We start from the raw sequence: 18,249 nt of genomic DNA on the forward strand, positions 1-18,249 counted from the left end.
CCTCATTGGAAATGGGTTGTGCTTCATCTCCAGTAGTTACTGGTCAAATTTCCATTACCTGGGGCAGAGCTGAGGGCTCAGCTGTGCACAGAGAAAGCTTCTAATGATGCATTGGGAAGATAATCCTGTACACCTGGGGGAAAAAAAAAAGAAAAGAAAAAAAAAAAAAGGCACCAAAGCACTTCTCCACTGAGGAAATAACACAGAGATGTTTTCTTGTGGATTCACTCAATTTCTGCTCTGTCTTGGCAAAGAGTGAGGATTTCCATGAAAAACAAAGTGAAGGTAAATGGGCGATTTTGCTGAGATGTAAACAGAGACTGAGGAAATAAAGGAGATCCAGCACCACATCGCTACGAGCAAAGTAACCTTACCACGTTATTTTGCAAATGGCATTTTCTGGCAGAGAGAGGAGCTCTGGAGCAGCCACACAGGAGCACCACAATTCAGAAATACAGGTCTTGCAGGTCAAACACACCTGAGCAATGTTAACATTTGTGTTTTTTCACAAGAAAAGCACTTTTTTTTTTTTTGTTGTTTTTTTTTTTGCCTTTTTTTTTTTTTTCAGAATAGCAGCACTACCTGCCCAGAAGGGCTACGGACAGAGAAACAAAGCAGAGAGCACAAACACAAGCTGATGGAAAGAACAACCCAAAGGCCATGGTATCTATCCAGGAGAGGTCAGATCTTGGTGGCCACATGGTTCAGATCACCCAGGACGGATGAGACCACCATTGGGACAGCACAAAACAGGCTTTGGAGTGCATTATACCAAATTTTAGAAGGAGAACCTAAAATAAGTAACCTGCCCTTTACTGTGGGACCTTTCTTCCCAGCAAGAGGGAAAGAGGCAAATCCCCCAGCTGAGCTTTCTAGCTGATGTTACTTGATCAAACAGAAAGCAGCTTTCCATTTTCTGGTTTTGGATGGAAGTCCAAAGTGTCCTGTCCACTCTCTTCACCTTTTCCATGGGACCTTTACCTACTGAACAGTTCATTTTTGAGGAAACGATGCTTTCAAAGGGGAGTTCTGCTCCAAAACCTCCCCACTCTGGTCTTGGGTGGGTCTTAATAATCCTTAGACCCACACAAGAAAAGAAAAATGCCCATTTGTTATCAGACTTAGAGCCCCAATCCAGCTACCAGTGGTTTCCTTCTTGCTGAGGGTTGCTTCAAGGATAGGTTTAAGACGGTGGCTGCAAACTTCTGGGGGCTGCTGATTATAATAGCTTTAGTTTTTAATATCTATCCTCTGTTTTAAGCTGATTTGAAGACCCCAAATAGTGAGGACCCAGGCTGCGTGGTTGTTTTGAGAGTCCCTTGAGCTCATCGCGGCCGACCACGTCTTGACCATGGATAGAGGCCCCGAGCGAAGCCCACAAGATGCCTCAAGGGCACAGTTTGATGTACGTAACCGTGGAACAAACCGAAAAGAGGGGGAACACCTTCTCCTGGAAGGCGACGTTGAAGGTGAAGATGTGCTGCATGTTGTCGGCGTTGTAGAAGGACACCTCCTCCCCTTCGTAATCCAGGTACACCCTGACCTTGTTGAGTTTCTGGTTGAGGCACAGCGGCGTGCGTTGGGGCGAGGTGACCGCCCAGTAGCGGCCCCCATTTTGCTGCACCGCCCAGATCCCTTCTTCGGGGGAAAACTGCGTCAGCCCTTTCCTCCTGACGGACTCCCTGGCCACCCCGAAGGCCCAACCGTCCGAGGCCCCCACCTCCACCTCCCAGTAATGTCTTCCTGACTTGAAGCCCGTGCTGGCCAGGACCCGCGAGTTCGTGTCGAATCTCTTGGGGTTGTCGGGCAGCTCCTGCTTCCTACAGCCCATCCTCACGCTCTTGAGGTCCGCGGAGAGGATGAGGAGGTGGTTCGCCGATTCGGGGTCCAGGGTCAGGTCCTCTGTTGGTGACAGCAGTTACAGCGATAGTAACTCAGTGAGGATTTACGAAACAAAAAACGAAGGATTGAGGATGTGCTTATTGGTTGCTAACCCATGGTAAAACCACATGCAAATTATTAGTAATTATATACAGTAAAAATGGACCTTAGATCAAGCCTTTTTTTTTCTTTCTTTTTTTTTTTTTTTTTTTTTTTTTCAATAAAGATGTTGATATTTTTGCTTCTTTTTTTTGCTTCTGGCTCATCTAATGTACAACACACCAGATGGGTTGTGTGAACCCCCCATCTGATAAATTTTTGAGTATCTGTCCCCAAACTGCCCCACGATGACACATCCCCATAGAAAGCCGTGACCTAAGGGCACCTTTACACACCTCATCACATCCAGGCAGCCCAAACAGAGCATGCATATAGATGAACTTTGATCCTAATGTCTTTTCCCCTTCCAAAATCAGGCTCAAAGGAAACAGTGAGCACTTTAGTGACCTCAAATTGTGGTTGTAGTCAGCAAAGTCGCCGAGTCTGAAAAAGACCCTTTGTGGCTTTGGGGACCTCCAAGATGGGACATTAAGAGCAGAAACATGGTGGATTTTGTGCCAGAGTTTCTTTAACTAAAAGCCTTTATGCTCTATCAGGATCCATTAATTTGGGCTTGAAAATTTGATATGCAGTCCAAAAAGATCCATGGTGTGGTTGAAAGCTCTGTGGCATTTCATAGGGGTTGGAAAAGTGATAACATGGGAAGGTTTTTTAATTTTTTCCTTCAAAGATCAAGCAGCAGATTCCTCCTCAAAAATAAAAATAAAAATAAAAATGGGAGATTGGCTTTAAAATAACAAGTCCTGTGTGCTGCACTATATCAGAACATGAGAGAGGTGTTTTCAATGTGTGTCTATTTGCAAAAGTTAGGGGGAAAATGCAACTGCACCAGCCAAGTTCTACCTCTACACATGCACACACACCACCCCGGACATGCAGCGAGGGTTGTTCTGCTGTGTTGCTTTTAAGCAGTCATTGCCAACTTTTCTTCTTTTTTGCTTTGCCAACCCCTCGGCATTTTTCAGGATGTGGTCGGGGAGGTTTGTGAGAAGAACCTGACCCCTCTCAGCTGGATTGTGCTTGGGGAGGATCCAACCCATGTCCTCCTTCGCCTTCCCCAAGGGGTTTGCAAGCCCTGTGCTGAAAAACACCACCTTAAAAGCAAGAATAAGCCTTCTCTGCAACAAGAGGGCTTTGCTGGCAGAACTCGAGCTATGCGACCTTTGCGTTATGGCCAAGGGAGCTGGAGGACGGGGGCTGATTTTTAGGGTGTGCCCCACATCCACTGCAGTGCAAAGTCAGAGGGCTCAAGGCTGCAGAGCCCATAGCTGTGTTTTCCTGGTTTTTCTCAACCTCACCACCACCAGCAAAACAACAGATGCCCCCTGTAACATTCTGGGGGAAAAACAGCCAGGTTCATCATTTAAAGAGTCAATCTGGACCAACTCAGATGGTTTGAGTGGATGCAAATCCACGACTTCTCATGTGTACCTGCTCCTTTGCTCTCCCTGAGGAGCCAGTCAGCAATTTTCCCTCCTGACACCATCTGAAAGAGGCCATCTGCCCACAGCCATGATTCCAACAGCTTTCAGAAGAACTTTAAAACATTTGACTTTGCACTGGAGAAGATCGTGGAGCATCCACACCTTCTCCATCCCAAACTCCGGAGGAAATAAGAGCCCAACCACAGCTTGCTCTGAAACCTGGCCACAGCAAATATAGCAGAATTAAAGCAGGTCGTGGCTGGAAAGGGCGTGAATCTATTTTTGAGGGGTTCAAAATCTGTTCTGTGTGTTCCACACTGTAGTTTTGTTAAGTGTAAAGAGGTAGAAAGGACCTAGCTTAGCTGTCAGATCCCCGGCGTCAGCTAGAAAAATCGGCTTTTGACTCTTGAACTGAGCAGGCTGGATCTGAAAATCATTGAAAGAGAAGATATTAAAAAAAAAAAAATGTAGAGTGCCTTTTTTTCTCTCTCTCTCTCTTTTTTTTTTTTTTTTTTTTTTTTTTTTTTTTTTTTTTTCCACTCTCTCTTTGGCTTTGCAAAACCAGCTTTGCAAATTACAACCACAATTTCAAGTCTTTGCTCCAGGGTGCTATGCCTTAACCATGTGCCTTTTACCTTTTTCACCTCTTCCCAGTTCATCCCGCAGGTTTTCTGAAAAGAAGAGACAGGCAGTAAATGGCAAAATAGAGAGAGACAGGAAAAAAAAAGTAAAACCTCCTTTACGGGGACATTTACACCCACAGCATGTTCAGCTAGAAGCAAGGGCTGAGGATGGAGCATCCCAGCTCCAAGCCAGCTTGGGCAATGGGGAAAAGCAAGAGAAGAAATTCCTGCTAAATAGATTTAAATTTTGATCAAAAAAATGAGCACAGTAACATCCTATTTTATTAAAGGCTTTTTTAATGTTTTATTATCTTTTATTATTATTTTTATGTGCCCTGCGGTATTTTGCTCTCCTCATTGTACTATGACTTGTGAACTTCCAGCACAAGCCTTGCCTATTATTATTGCTCCCGGGCATAATTTGCGTTTATTTATTTATTTATATTTATTTATTTTTCTTTCAGACCTGCCCTTTCTGGTTCTCCAGCCCTTCGGTTTCCTTCCCAAACCTCTCAGCACCATCTCGTGGCTTTGCGGCACTGCTGCAAGGGGCTGGGTTTTAAACGCAGAGCCTGGCTATTGGAGCTGCAAAACGTGGGCTGTTTGCCCTAAAATGGTTGTGCTCAGGTTCATCTTTTTGTTCCTCTTTGAAATAAACCCTTTATCTTCTTCACTTGTGACCCTGGCGGCTCTTCTGTCCTTTCTCATCTCCAGAAGTCCCTTCCAACATAATTTATCCTCCTATTTTGGTACCGCTGGCCAGGCATGAGCTAAGGCGCCTCGAGACATCCGCAGCATCCCCAGCGCTCCTCAGCCCTTTCTCCTAAAGGCCAGGCCTATTTAAAACCCCCCCGGTTTCGTTTCCACGTACCTTTGAATTTCTTTACGACTTTCTCAAGGACGACGGTCTTGAGAGAGAAATTGCAGACGTGCATTTTCATATCCGTGCACACGGGTACAGGCTTGTGGCTCTTCACATCGTCACTTCTGCAAAGAAAAAAGAGAAAGACAGGAAATAAATCGTTGCTATTCCCCCTCTTTCTTTTTTTATTTGTAGCTGGCAATGTGCAATGCCCACCCCAAATCTTGTTAGCAAGGAGGAACTGCAGAAAATTTAGTGATAAGTCTGGAGAACGATTTCCACCATGGTTTAGTGTGGCTCTGGTGAATTTACCTCCTCCTCTCCCATCACACGTGCAGGTGAGTTCTGGCTCTCAGAAGGGGCAGATCCCAAATCTGAGTGATTTAGGTGAACCTTGTGCAGGCTGAGGACATCAGGGTTCGCATATCACCCCATTAAATCCCCTTGTCTGGTTGTAAAGGGGGTCAGTGCTACGTTACCCCCACCCAGCTGCTCCTACTACAGCTTTAAGGGCTTAAGTGGTGCCCAAAGCATTGCCCTGGGGTGAATTATGGATCAGAAATAAATCACCTCAAGGGTTCTGGTCTCATTTGACATTTGAAGAAGCTTTCTGCTAGGAGAAGAATTTGTGATGATGCTCTTTTCCAAAAAGCTGGACCCAGGGCTTGATCCAGGTCTACCCTGGTGTCTCTCTCTGGCATCTGGACTGTGAGCAGTGACCTTTAAACAGGGCTGGTGGGGAAAAAACATGAAAGAAAGGGAGAAGCAATGCTCCATACCTGCTTATGATGCTCATTACATCCTAGAAAGGAAAAAGAGAGACAGAGTGAAATACCTGTGCAACCCGTGCTATGTCCCATATGGCTCATTGCGAGCAATTCCCCTTCATCAAACCCATCCAGAACATCCCATCCCTTATGGCTGCAACAAATCCACATCCCAAATGTTTGTTTTCAGCTCCAGAAGACCACAGACCCACTAAATCCCACCCAAATGTCTGCTTCTGAGGGGAGCAAGCAGCCTTGCAAATGTACAATATCGTACGATATTGTCTAATGTACAAGATTCCAGCTTTTTGGCTGTAGTTGTGATGTGGTTTTGGTTGGCAGGTTGCCTTTGGAGGTCTGCATTCATCCTGCACACCCGTTTCTCCCTGATATCTGGAGATATCTGGTCTTCCACGATGTAGTCACCACCAAGAAGAGTTTAGGGAGCCTCCAAGGGTTGATTTGTGCCATCATGGGACAGATACTCCAGATTCAGTCCACGGGGGTGAAATTATTCACCCTCAAGAAGGGTTAATTATGGAGGTAAATTACAGGTTGAAATACCCTTACTACCTAGTTGCTGCACGGAGAAAATTCACAGGGATAAAAACCATGCTCAGCCCTATTTATTTGCCCCTTCTGATCACTTTGAAATAATGTTGGAAATTGAAATAATATTTGAAATGATGTTTGAAATAGTATTTGTTTTGAAATAAAAAAGGGCATGAACTGTGGCAAGCACATCAGACCCAATCCTAAGGCAACAGAAAGCCATAACCAGGGAATGGGATTGCTGAGGATTTCCAATGTGACCTTTTAGGAAAAAAAAATAAAAAGTCACCTATTGTTATAGGATCGTTTTCATGTGCGTTGGTGAGGGCTGAGCAAAGGCCATGTGAAATTTCTCACCCATAGCCAAGTACTGGAGCCTTGCTCAAGCTCTGCAAATATTTACAGTGCTCTCAATGCTGCCTGGGAGGGAGTTTAACCCCGTGTGCTTGGAGGGGAATTTAATGCCACTGGGGGAATTTCACCCCAGAATATTTGGGAGTCAGATGTCCCACTCTGACAAAGGCTGTTTAATACAGAAAAACACATTTAAGCAACCACATGGCACTCAGCTGACTTTAAATAGGGGAGAAAAGGGGGCAATTGATTTGGTTGAAAGCGCAGAGCTAGAAAAGTTGGTTTTGACTAAAAAAGAAAAAAAAATTGCACAGAAAGTATCATCTCAGCAACAAGATCTGTGTGTGCACCACATACCTGCTCTAATCAAAATCATGAGCAATTAAAAGCACGTCCATTAACCTTTTGCTATTTGGTGAGGAACAGGGCTGCCTGGTTTTGGGGTGGGCAGTTTGGGTTGGATTTTCCAACCCCACATCATTGGGAAAGGAAAATTTAGGTAACACAGAGGGCTGGGTTGTGTTTTTTTTGCAAAGCAACCAATGCCTGGACTCCATCTGCTCTTTTCCTCACGCCTTCCAGGTTTGTAAGAGCTCATTTTGACTAGAAAACCCCTCTCTGTTTTCATGTCCAAGCCAACCTTTTGCAGCCAGGGTTCCGCTGTGATAATTGGTAAGGATTTGCATCCTGCTGGGCTCCACGTGCCACCCCACAGACTCCATCCTGAGCCCTCGCCAGCTCCGTTAAGCTGGAGGAACGGACATCTGCGACTTGGCAAGCCACAAAACCTTGTGCCTTGAAAACCCATCAAAGCCTGGATTTGCAAAAGGTTTAAGGATCCAGGCAGTACCACTGCGGTGGCTCATCACTCAAGGTGTAATTCAGGTGTGACATGGCTCAAAACTGGAATTTATGGGTGATAGAAAGGTCCAAACATATTCATTGCAGGAAGATTTATCCAAGAATATTAAAAAGGAAAAGCACACTTCTTTTTTGAGATGTTCCTCAGCCCAAAATAGTTGTTTTGTTGTTTTAACAGAGCCTGGGGCACTCAGACAATGCCATGCACTATCTGCTCATTAAAGGAGGATTCATAAAATCACCCTTAAAAAGGATAATTATCCTTAAACCACCTCTACAGGATCCAGAATCACATTAAAATAAAGGGGATAGAAGTGTCAAGACTCATACTTGAATCCTCATTTCACTGCAAACGCCTCACCTTGAGGAACTCGAGCATGGGCTGTTGGATTTTCTCCTCCAGCTCCGTGATGAGCTTGTTGAGGAGCGTGATCTCCTTGGAGAGGTCGGAGATGTTCTCGTTCTGCCTCTTGGCGATGCTCTTCTCCATCTTCTCCAGCTGCCCCAGGAGGATGTGCTCCTGGTCGTGCAGGAACTGCCGTAGCCCCTCGAACTCCACCAACAGCTTCTGCCGCTCATTCTCTATGGTTTTCTAGGAGTGAAAAGCACCAAAAAAAAAAATAAAATAAAAGTTGGCTTGGTTTTTCTCATGTGACATTGCATTGCTGAGTGATGGAGGCTTGAAGGCAACAGCGTTCAGCTTCTGCAAGACCTCGGTTGCATCTCTTCATCTCCCTACTCCCTATGAAATGATTTTTGTTCAGCACTGAGTTAAAAAAAAAAAACAAAAACCAAAAAACAAAAAACAAAAAAACCACCTGGGGCAGGTTTCTCACCTCCATGGAAGATCTCAGGTGGTTTTTCCCTTCTGCACAGAACAATTGGGCTTTCCTTTTCTCTCCTGGGGTAGTAGAGAGCCAAGCAACACTCTCCAAGTGTTGATGGTGGCCAAGAGGTTTCCCCAGTCCCTGTCATCAGCTGCTGCTCCCACAGCCCAAACTAGGAGAAGGGGTTGTGTAGGAAAACCTGATCACATCGGGATTTTTCCCCTTCTGAGGGCATCTACGCTGTCAGATAACCCCCAGTCCCTGTCTCACCATCATCTCCTGCTTGGGAGCTCTGTCGTAATCCCAGGTTCTGCTTGGATCGTCATCACCAGCAGACCAAATCCCCTCTGAGACAAAACCCAGGGGCAAATGGGAAGGATTTACCCCAAGGAATGCAGCTCTGGAAGCACAGACAAGGCTGTACATGATGGGGGTGTTCAACATACTCCCCTCCAAGCATCCCAACCACCCTGGAGCATTGCACTGCACGCACCAAAAGCTCCTGGGTTTTCTTATCATCGTTCACTTTAAATTCCAGCAGCTCTTGCCTCTCCTTTTTCAGGAAATCCAAACGGCCCTGGATTTTCTCCTAGGAAACAAAGCAAGAAGGTATTACCATTTTGTTGCTTTTCCTTATTACTGCTATATATATATATTTTTTTGCTCTCTCATCCTGCCTGCGCACAACTTGTTCTTCCAGCCATGCAAAAGCAAGCAGGATTGCAAGAAAAAAAAAAGAAAAAAAAGGAAAAAAAAAAACTTTCAATGGGGGAATTTGCTAGCTCAGCTCTGCCCACGTGCAGCCGGGCACCCACGTTTGCAACCTTCAGTGGCAGCCACACGCTTGTGTGCTTGCAGCGAGCACAAAAAAACCTCCGAGGGGAGACAGAGGATGGGAAGGGAGGGTACGTGGGCTGCTGTCATGCCACGTGCACACCTAGGCAAGCTTTGCTCCTGACATGAACTCAACCTTGCCTTCAGGCAACGTCTTTGGCTACTCGCCCGCACCCAAAATAGACGTGGGTGTTTGCTCTGCCAACAAGGTGGGTGCCCGCGGGGGCTGTTGGCAGCGTGGCTCGAGCCTGGAGCTTTCACAAGAGTTGTTTTTCCACCCCTCTGCCCTCTCCCTTCTGCAGAGCAGTAATACATGAGAGGTTTGGGTGTATATAGAAAAAAGGGAGATTTTTCCAAGTTCTTGGAATTTGAGGGGGAAAGCAGTACCCAGGGTTCAACATTTCCCAGCACCGAGCTTGGGGGAGACCCCATCCAGGTGGCATCTCAGGGACTCGAGTGAGGGCAAACAACAAAAAGGAAGGTGAAAAAGACCACACGGACACCAAAAGGGTGGACGGACAGACTGCTGAGACAACTACCTTGTACTCCTCGGACGCCTCGTCGACGGGCACCACGGCGTGAGGCCGGTGCTCCCGGGACCGGTCGCACACCACGCAGATGGTCCTGCGGTCGTCCTTGCAGTAGAGCTTCAGGGCTTCCCTGTGTTTCGCGCACAGCCCGTCCTCCTCGGCCCCCTTGGCCCCACGGAGAGCAAACTGGCTGATGATCTCGGCCATGTTCGCCAGCTGCCGGTTGGGCCTGAAGCTCTTCTGCTGGAAAACCTCCCTGCACTGCGGGCAGGGGAAGTCCATCTCCAAGTCCTTCCAGCTCTTGATGATGCACGCCCGGCAGAAGTTGTGCCCGCACTCGATGGACACGGGGTCTTTGAAGAACTCCAGGCAGACGGAGCAAGTGGCTTCGTCCTGGAGATTGCCGGGCAGGAACATCGCCGCCATGGCCTCTCTCCTGCAGGCAAAGACCGATTTCAGCGGGGTTGGAAGCAGAGCATGAATGCTTGGCACCCGGCCCCGAGTGGGCGTTTCTTTTCCAGGAACGAGCCCGCTGCCCGAGGTCACTTCTGCAGTGTCCGGTTTCTTTAAACCGGTAACGAAGACCTCAGTTTTAGGGCACGACGTCGAGGTAGGAAAAAACGCAGCAAGAAGACAGCCCCGCTCTCTGCTCCTCCAAAAAACATTAGCATCTGAGCTCCCTACGTGTGTTTTTGTTGTTTCGTTTCCCCTCCAGGAAAAGGGAAACTGTTCAGGACACAGATGCCGACGTCAGATCTTGTTGCCTTTTGGCTGAGCCGGTGCAAAAGGCAAGATCTGAGTCCTGAGGTGGGTGTTTAGCAGCTGCTCTAGGCCCCGATCCAGGTAACCATCTGAGCTCTTGTTAGAGCCCCGTCTCACCCTCTAGTGCTTCGGATGACTTGGTTGAGCTCCAGGGCTCAACAGGGGCCATAAAAAGCAACAGGAGAAAGGGAATACACTCAGATGCAAGGTCTGTATCAAAATCTGGCAATAAGTTTCCTAAATCCATAAAGATTAAGCTCTGGATGGAGGGTCCTGCATCTCAAAAACACTTTTTTTTTGCCTTCTGGTAATCCCATGTGCAACTTTCAAAGCCTTACATTAATGGGGAATGATTATATAGGGCCTTTCCTGGATGGGTTTGCAGGCTGGGATTTGTCCATATTACGGCTGTCTCCACACAAGCAGCTCACCAAAGCTCTTGTTAGGGAGAAGGGAGGTAAAAGGTTAACAAAATCTTGTTATTTGGGTTCACATTAACAAAAACAGAGAGAAGCAGGCACTTCTGGGGGGTGATTCATCTTTTCCTAATGAGGACACGAAAACAGGTCAAGTGATCCCATCCATACAAGCCAGCTGAGCTGACATCTCCAAGCTGAGATTCTTCCCTTGGAGACGTGCGGAGCCAGGGGGAAACAAACCCAAACCCCAGGCACTGCATTAGCAAAATAAATCTTGCCCTGATGCCAGAGGTCTGGGAAAGGGTTTCTGATTTATAACAGGGATGGAATTTATCCTGATGCCTTTACAGTTGGGAAAAACCTCTGATAAGAGACATCCAGCCTCCATTTGAGCCTTTTTTGCTATGTCAAAGCTTTTATGGAAAATGCATTTCCTAGCATCAGGTGATATCTGCAAAGCAGGAGCTGAATTTTGCATTTATTCCATCCCAGACTTGCTCGTTTGGAACTAGAAATGAACTTTTCCAGGTTGGTTTAAACTTTGTGCTGGGCTTTCTTGGAGTTTTGGTAAAGAATCCCGCTTCTTCTTGGAAAATAAAATCTATGTACCCATGCTTGTTATGACCCATGTTAGTTTGTGATCAGAAATAACACACAACAAATGACTCAGGAGAATGGCAGAATACATATATATTTATATGTATATATTCACACACAAGCTTGTATATATATATGGGTGCATATATATATATATATTTACACACATATGCATCCCTAGAGATGCAATATATACCAAATTATGTACACAATTCCCTAAGGGAAAGGGATTTCCACCTACGTAAGTGTTTTTTTTTAATTCTCACATACATCGATTTTTATTCATACCCACATCATTCCCTATGGGCTGGAAATTACTTTCTCTTCCAGCTAGCATTTATGCTGATCTATAAACAAATATAAAACTGTATTGATATATATATATATATATATATTTTTTTTTTTTTTCCTGTGCCACATATATATTTTTCATCATAAGGTTATGGAAAGGAAGAGGTTGTGGCTCATGAGCTGCTGAGCAATCCACACTCTGGAGCTGCAAAAGGAGGAGAGGAAGAGAAAAGAGGAAGAGAAGGAAAAAGAAAAGGAAAAAATAGTGAGACACCTTGATGGAAGAAAAAAAGGGCAGCCTGTTGGGAACAGGAAAAGCAGACAGACAAACATCCCACTGCCCTCCCTGTGCCCAAATCCCATGTGAGCCCCCACGTACCTCGTAGCAGAGGTGTAGGAAAGGGGCGTCCTCCCAAATCTCCCAGTCTTTTGCATCGGGTCCAAGGGGTCCCAGCACCCAGGGGCACAGCGGGAGGCAGCGTGGGACCACTGCTGGCCACTGCGATGGAGGAAACCAGCCCAAGCCCTGGATGCCACGGAGATTTCAACGCCTCTCAGCTCCTGCCCCTTCCCAGCCCTTGGTTGCCCCGTTTGTCCCTTGTCATCCCCCGTCTCACTTACCATTCCTTCCCCTCCCCCATTTGCAGCTATCCTGGGCACCCACCGCTCTTCTTCCCTCCTCCTCCTCCTCCTCCCCAGCTCTGCTCTCCCCCTCCGTGCCAAAGCGTTTTTCCCTGCCCACAGCCAGGATCACGTTTCCAGCACCTCCCTCCACCTGTCTCCAAACCCAAACCCTCTCCAGAGGGGCTCTGCACCCTACTTAACCCTCTCTGATGCCCAGAGAAGCAAGGAGTCAGGAAGGAGCGAGATTTTTCATATCTTCCTTTCATTTAATAATTCAGCTCATATTTGGGGCAGCACCCTGGAAAAAGGGGCAGAAACATCTCCAGCAGGACACCTCTACCCTCCGTGGGTGGATTGCTTAGGATAAAGAGAGATTTGGGCATCCCAAATAGCAGGGATCAAGCAAGGGAAGGAAAATTCAACCCTGATATGTTTTCCTGAAGATTTTTTTTCGGTACCAAATTGAGCATCCTGAAGTTTTGTCCTATGTTAGGTGGGTCCAAGAACATTGAAGTTCTCATGCCCATGCCTGCAGGTAGGACACATGTGAGCAATCACTGCTGTGCACTGAAGTTGCCCTTTCTCACCCCAAAACTGGAGCCAGCCAGCAACAAGGCTGGAAGGACAGAGACTTGCTCTCGGTCCCAAGGCTGGAAGGGGTTTCCTCCAAAATTCTCATTCCAGAAATAGATTGGAAGCTGAAACTGGCTCCAGAAGCAGGACACCTGTATCCACGCAAGGAAAAAGACCCTACAACACCAAGCCATGCCAAAATCTCTGCAGCCAGCTACAAAAAAACTCCTCAGGGGGATAATAATCGAAAGGAGCATCCTTTCCCTCTACCACCCAGTGCAGTGGCCACGATTTTATCCCCATTTATTTTTTAATGATCTATTACTTAGCTAAATGACTACTCACAACATTGAGATTCCCAGTTACCAATGCATCAGGAGAAAAAAAAAACAAAAAACAAAAAACAAACAAACAAACAAAAACAAACAAACAAAAAAAAAACTTTGCCCTTTTACCTGTCCCTTGTGCTGCAAAAAGAGAGAAAAAGTCCCAAATACTTATTTTTCTAGGGCAGTGATAACAGCTGGATCTCCACTGTTACACGAACCCCACACTATAATTATGTTTTCCCCTCCCACCACAAAATTTTTGCCCTCAGAGGTGGGGATAAGGCTAAAAAAAGAAAGCCATTTATTTTAATACTGCCCATCATGCATTATCCTCTCCTCTTCAGGGCCTTTGGCTGTGCTCAGGGACTGCAAGGGTCCAGAAGAGCTCCAGCCACCCCTTTAGATTTCATCTGAAGTCAACAGCAGGATTTTGGTGCCTCCTGAGGTCCTTTTACCTGTCTATATTCGGTGGATGACTAAACCTCTCTTGACAAATGAAGGAATTTGGGGTGAAATAAATACCTGTGTCTATCAGGTGTACGTGTCCTCTATTCCCTCTCGGCATCCAGCAGCTCCCTGATGCTCTCGTTGGTGCTAGATAAAGCTTCAAAGGGAAATTCCCAGCTAGGAGAAATGGGATGCAAGCAGGGGAAAGCACCTTGGCCTGCCCTTGGGGTTATAGTGCCAGGATTATGTTCGGGACCACCAGGAATGCTGAGGCCGAAGGGCTGTTAATAGGAGCGTCTGGAGAAGGAAAACATGCACACGAGCCAAATTCGGCTGCCAATTATAGGCCCGCAGGTTTATTGCTAGAGCTGAAACAGAATCAGGCCAGACACGCTGGGAAGCCCTGCGGGCAGACAGACCGCGTCCAACCGTCCCGATTTAGGGCGATATTTGCTCAGGATGAAATTGAGGACTTGGAGCATTGAAAGGGCTGGTAGGCCTCATCCTGAGCCTGCTGGGGGTTAGTCTGTGGGGTCCTCATCCCACTCCTCGTTGCAGAGGTCGGTCTCGCAGCAGGAGTAGTGGGATGTCAGGCGGGATTCGGCATCGGCCGCCCGCTCCCGGCCGCAGTTCATCGCGGAGGTGCAGCCTTGCTGGTAGTAGAGGGTCACCTTCCCTGCAGAGAGGGGCTGGGGTTAGAAACCAGCATTAAACAAACATAAGACAACCTCCACTAAGATATTTGACCCTTTACCTTCACCCTTTCCCACATCTGTCTCCGTATTACATCCTCCTTCGTTCTCCAAATCATACAGATACACAAGGACGACCCCCCTCTGAGCCAAAAATTCGCAATTTTGACCCTCCCCACCTACCTAGGGAGGTTTTAATGATGGCACACTTCTCTCTCCGCTCGCAGGTGGTTTCGTTCGCCCCACGGAAGCATCCGAGTAAGGGGAGCTTGTACTTGCAGACTTTGCACTGAAGAGCTTCAACTGCAGTAGATGGAGAAGACACAAGGAGGAATGAACCAGTTCTGTAGGACCACGGAGAGCTTTGCTCCAAGTGGCCCTAGGACGAGATAGTGGTGACCCCAGAGATGGTTTAGAGCCCCCCAGGGAAGGGTCCAAGCATCGCTTTTGCTTCCAGACTCACTAAGGAGAGTCCTTGTGTAGGAGAGGCAGATGGTGCCTATGGGCACTCAACCCAATTTAGACTTTTCCAGCCAGATGTGAACAAATCAAAGCACAGACCCATGGAGAATGAATTTGGACATGGGTTATTGGTTGGATTCATCTGGCTGAAAGAGGATAATATAAAATAAAACCATCCCAAGAGCTCTCCAGAGCAAAGCAGGTGCAGATCTCGCCCAGGATCCAACTACCTACAGCTGAAGATCCTGGCCCAGAGGAGATCTCTTTTCAATAACTGGGAAGGGAGTGGAAAGAAAACCATTTTTATAGTGGGATGATTCAAGAGAGATCATAGATTCAGACCTGAGGACATCCAATGCATGAGGAAAAAAACATTACAGGCACCCAGAGCTCATCAAGATGCCTCCAACCATCACCAGATCTTCTCCTGCCCCAATTAAATCCCATTTCACTGCAGCCCTCCACTTACCCACTCCGATGCACAGGACAAGGGTCAGCCCCACGAAAAGCACCTTCATGATCATGGGTGATCAGCCCTTTAGCAAGGGCAAAAGAGATCAAAAAACAAGGTACAGGTGTTTGTGGTGTCCCTTCTGGGGCAAAAAGTAGAGAAATTTGAAGTACATTATTAAAAAATCTCCCAACACCTAAAAATCCTGAAATACAGGCAATTCCACCTTTCTGCTCCATTACTTTAATAGCCTTGTTTTCAAGGCAGCATCAGACAAATCCTTAATACATTTCTAATGCATTTTCTGTTCTAAACACCTTTTTTTAGCCTTTCCAAAACATATTTGCAATAAAATTGCTGTGCCGGGAAGAAAACTTTCAGAAAAACTTGTTTTCTGTGCTAAACAGGAAAATATCACTGCAGGGATCAGGTAACACACTTCCAGTCCTGAAAATCTAAAATATACATAGATATATATATAATAATAAATATAAATATGCATAAGATATAAAATATATAATTTTAATATATTAAGAATATAAAATATAAATCTATATATAAATAAAAATGCAATGAATTTTGCTGGAGGACTTTATTTGGGGAGAAAAATTACTGCAGAGGACAACTTTTCTGCATCAGATTCCCCAGCTGTCCCCTAATTCATTTTGCACCTGGTTAATATCTAATTCCCTCCCACACACACCTCCAATTTGTTCACTGCCTTTCCCACCTTGAACTATTTGCACCTGTTGAGAAATAAATCCCTTGCTTATTCTTGAATCTGGGGGAAAAAAAAATCTGTCTGGCAAAATAAAATTGGTTTTACAAGCAAAAAAAAATTGCATTTTTATTTCTTAAGATAATTCCTTTTCTTGCTTAGAGATAGCAATGGTGGTTTTCCATACTACAGAAAAAGAAATTTGGATAAATGTAAAGTAAAACTCAGAATGCAGGCGCCCAACGTGGGGCTCGAACCCACGACCCTGAGATTAAGAGTCTCATGCTCTACCGACTGAGCTAGCTGGGCTTAATTAAATGGCCATTTCTGCTCTTTTTCTCACTCAAAAAAGTAAATTTGGTGCTGACAGTAAAGAAAAATAATAAAAAAAGAGAAAACTTGTGAGTTTTAAAACGGGAATATTAAGCAGAAGCTCTTCCTCAAGGTATTTAGAGGGTGCATCAGGATGACTCAAAGAGCAGCAGGATGAAGATGCGTTGTAGCAAAAACCCCCAAAATAAAACCCCAAAAGAAGGTCCCTTACCAGGGTTGTGCTCCGAGGTCCGAGCATCCCGTCTTTACGTCCCCACTGCCTTTATATGATGTTTCCCCTCGCTTGGGCTGAGCCAGGACCTGAACGACCTCGGAGCCAGCGGGGGATATTGTTTGGTGGGAACAATACTCTGTTCACACCTGGGCAAACAGCTCGTGGAGCTCGGGTTGTCCTTCCAGGACATGTAGATATTTGTTCCCTGGGTGAGTCCCTGCAGGCTTTCAGACCCTTTAATGTCCCTCTGTGCAGAGAAACCCCCCCAGCTCCCTGCTTTGCAGTCAGCCCCGGGTTATCTCCATAGGAAAAAAAAAAACAAAAAACATTTACCAGAGCTGCATGCAAGCCTAGAGCCTTCCTCTGCTGTCACTGCAACCTGGGCAACCCTTTGCTTTTGCAGCTCCATTACTTCATTTTTTATCTTTATTTTTAATATGCAAATGCCAATAAAAAGGGTAGATGTGTTGGACAAAAAACAAACCGTCTCTCTATCCCTCTCTCTATTCTGCATCACATTTAATCTCATTCTGACCTCTGGATCTTTTTCATGGAGCAAAAAGATAGAAAAAATAAAACAAGGACTGACCCAGCCCAATGCTGGGAAACCTTTAATTGATCCTGGAGCCTCTGTCCTAAGCTATCAAGCAGGACTTTGCAAAAAGACAAAAATTTCAGCACTTCCCATTTTCTCACCTGCATTTTTGTTGTTTCAATTTTACCTTATCCACCTTTCCCTCAGCTGATCTAGCTCATGCATGGCACGTGGAATAGCAAAAACTTGCTCTTACCAGAGCCTTGCAGGGCAAAGCCTGCAGCCTGAAAGCCACTTGGCAATCCCCAGCAGTTTTTTGCATGAAGTGAGCAGCCAGAAGAGCTCAAGGAACCCACAAAACTCATGCACCTCTTGTGTTTGGGAAACGTGGCTCATGCAGAGCCCCATGGCCATGGTCACATCTTTGTTTTGGAGGACTTAAACGACAAGATTATGGCCTGAAGGAATCACGTGTTTAATTAGGATGTGATTCCAAGAATCCTGCCTACCTGCTCCAAGTGACTTCTGAGTCCTTTGGCATCACCTGCATCAACCCAACCCAATGTTTATGCAGCTGTGCTTGGGCTGACGGCACAAATCCCGAAAACAACTACGTTTCTTCAAGCATGAAGCCAAACTTAACTCCTCCAGGCAGCCAGAACAAAGTGGAAAAACTTCGCACACCTTTGGGTCCTTGGTGGGGACCCACTGGTCCAGAAAACTCTGGAGAGGAGCATGGTGCAACGCTTTCCTGACCCAAAATCTCAACTTGTTCTTATTTTTTTATTTTATTTTATTTTATTTTATTTTATTTTATTTTATTTTATTTTATTTTATTTTATTTTATTTTTTAATTTTATTTTATTTTATTTTATTTATTTTTTTTTTCTGTGCTTTTCCATGCAATGTTGAACAAAAGTCTCCATTTCAAATCAACAAAGATGCTCACAATCTATGACATTACATATATGAAAATAAGGTATATATATACATATATTTTTTGAAGAATTGAAGGAATGTGGATTTCCTGGAATTTATTTTTATTGGTACCAGCAGGTAACACCCACTACAGGACCCCACTGTTTCTATAGGGCTGGATGCCCTCCTGTTTCCACTCCACTTCTAGGCTGGAGAGGTTCACATATCTCAAAAACAACATGAAGCAGT

General features: G+C 45.7%; 1 protein-coding gene and 1 non-coding gene across 2 annotated transcripts; both read right to left on the reverse strand.

Annotated features, from left to right (window-relative positions):
* Positions 1 to 515: 515 nt before the first annotated feature.
* Positions 516 to 10,081, reverse strand: LOC116500263 (E3 ubiquitin-protein ligase TRIM7-like). The gene is made up of 7 exons (XM_032205204.1): positions 9,645 to 10,081; positions 8,765 to 8,860; positions 7,806 to 8,036; positions 5,690 to 5,712; positions 4,920 to 5,035; positions 4,061 to 4,096; positions 516 to 1,902 (listed from the first exon to the last, which is right to left on the reverse strand). The coding sequence occupies exons 1-7, from the start codon at positions 10,059 to 10,061 to the stop codon at positions 1,388 to 1,390; spliced, it is 1,434 nt and encodes a 477-aa protein (XP_032061095.1). The 5' UTR covers positions 10,062 to 10,081; the 3' UTR covers positions 516 to 1,387.
* Positions 10,082 to 16,236: 6,155 nt separating this feature from the next.
* TRNAK-CUU lies at positions 16,237 to 16,309 on the reverse strand. The gene has a single exon. It is a non-coding gene; the product is annotated as a tRNA-Lys (tRNA).
* Between the last annotated feature and the right edge of the window lie 1,940 nt (positions 16,310 to 18,249).

The sequence above is a fragment of the Aythya fuligula genome, chromosome 33, assembly GCF_009819795.1.
Source record: "Aythya fuligula isolate bAytFul2 chromosome 33, bAytFul2.pri, whole genome shotgun sequence".
In the NCBI taxonomy this organism is placed as follows: domain Eukaryota; kingdom Metazoa; phylum Chordata; class Aves; order Anseriformes; family Anatidae; genus Aythya; species Aythya fuligula.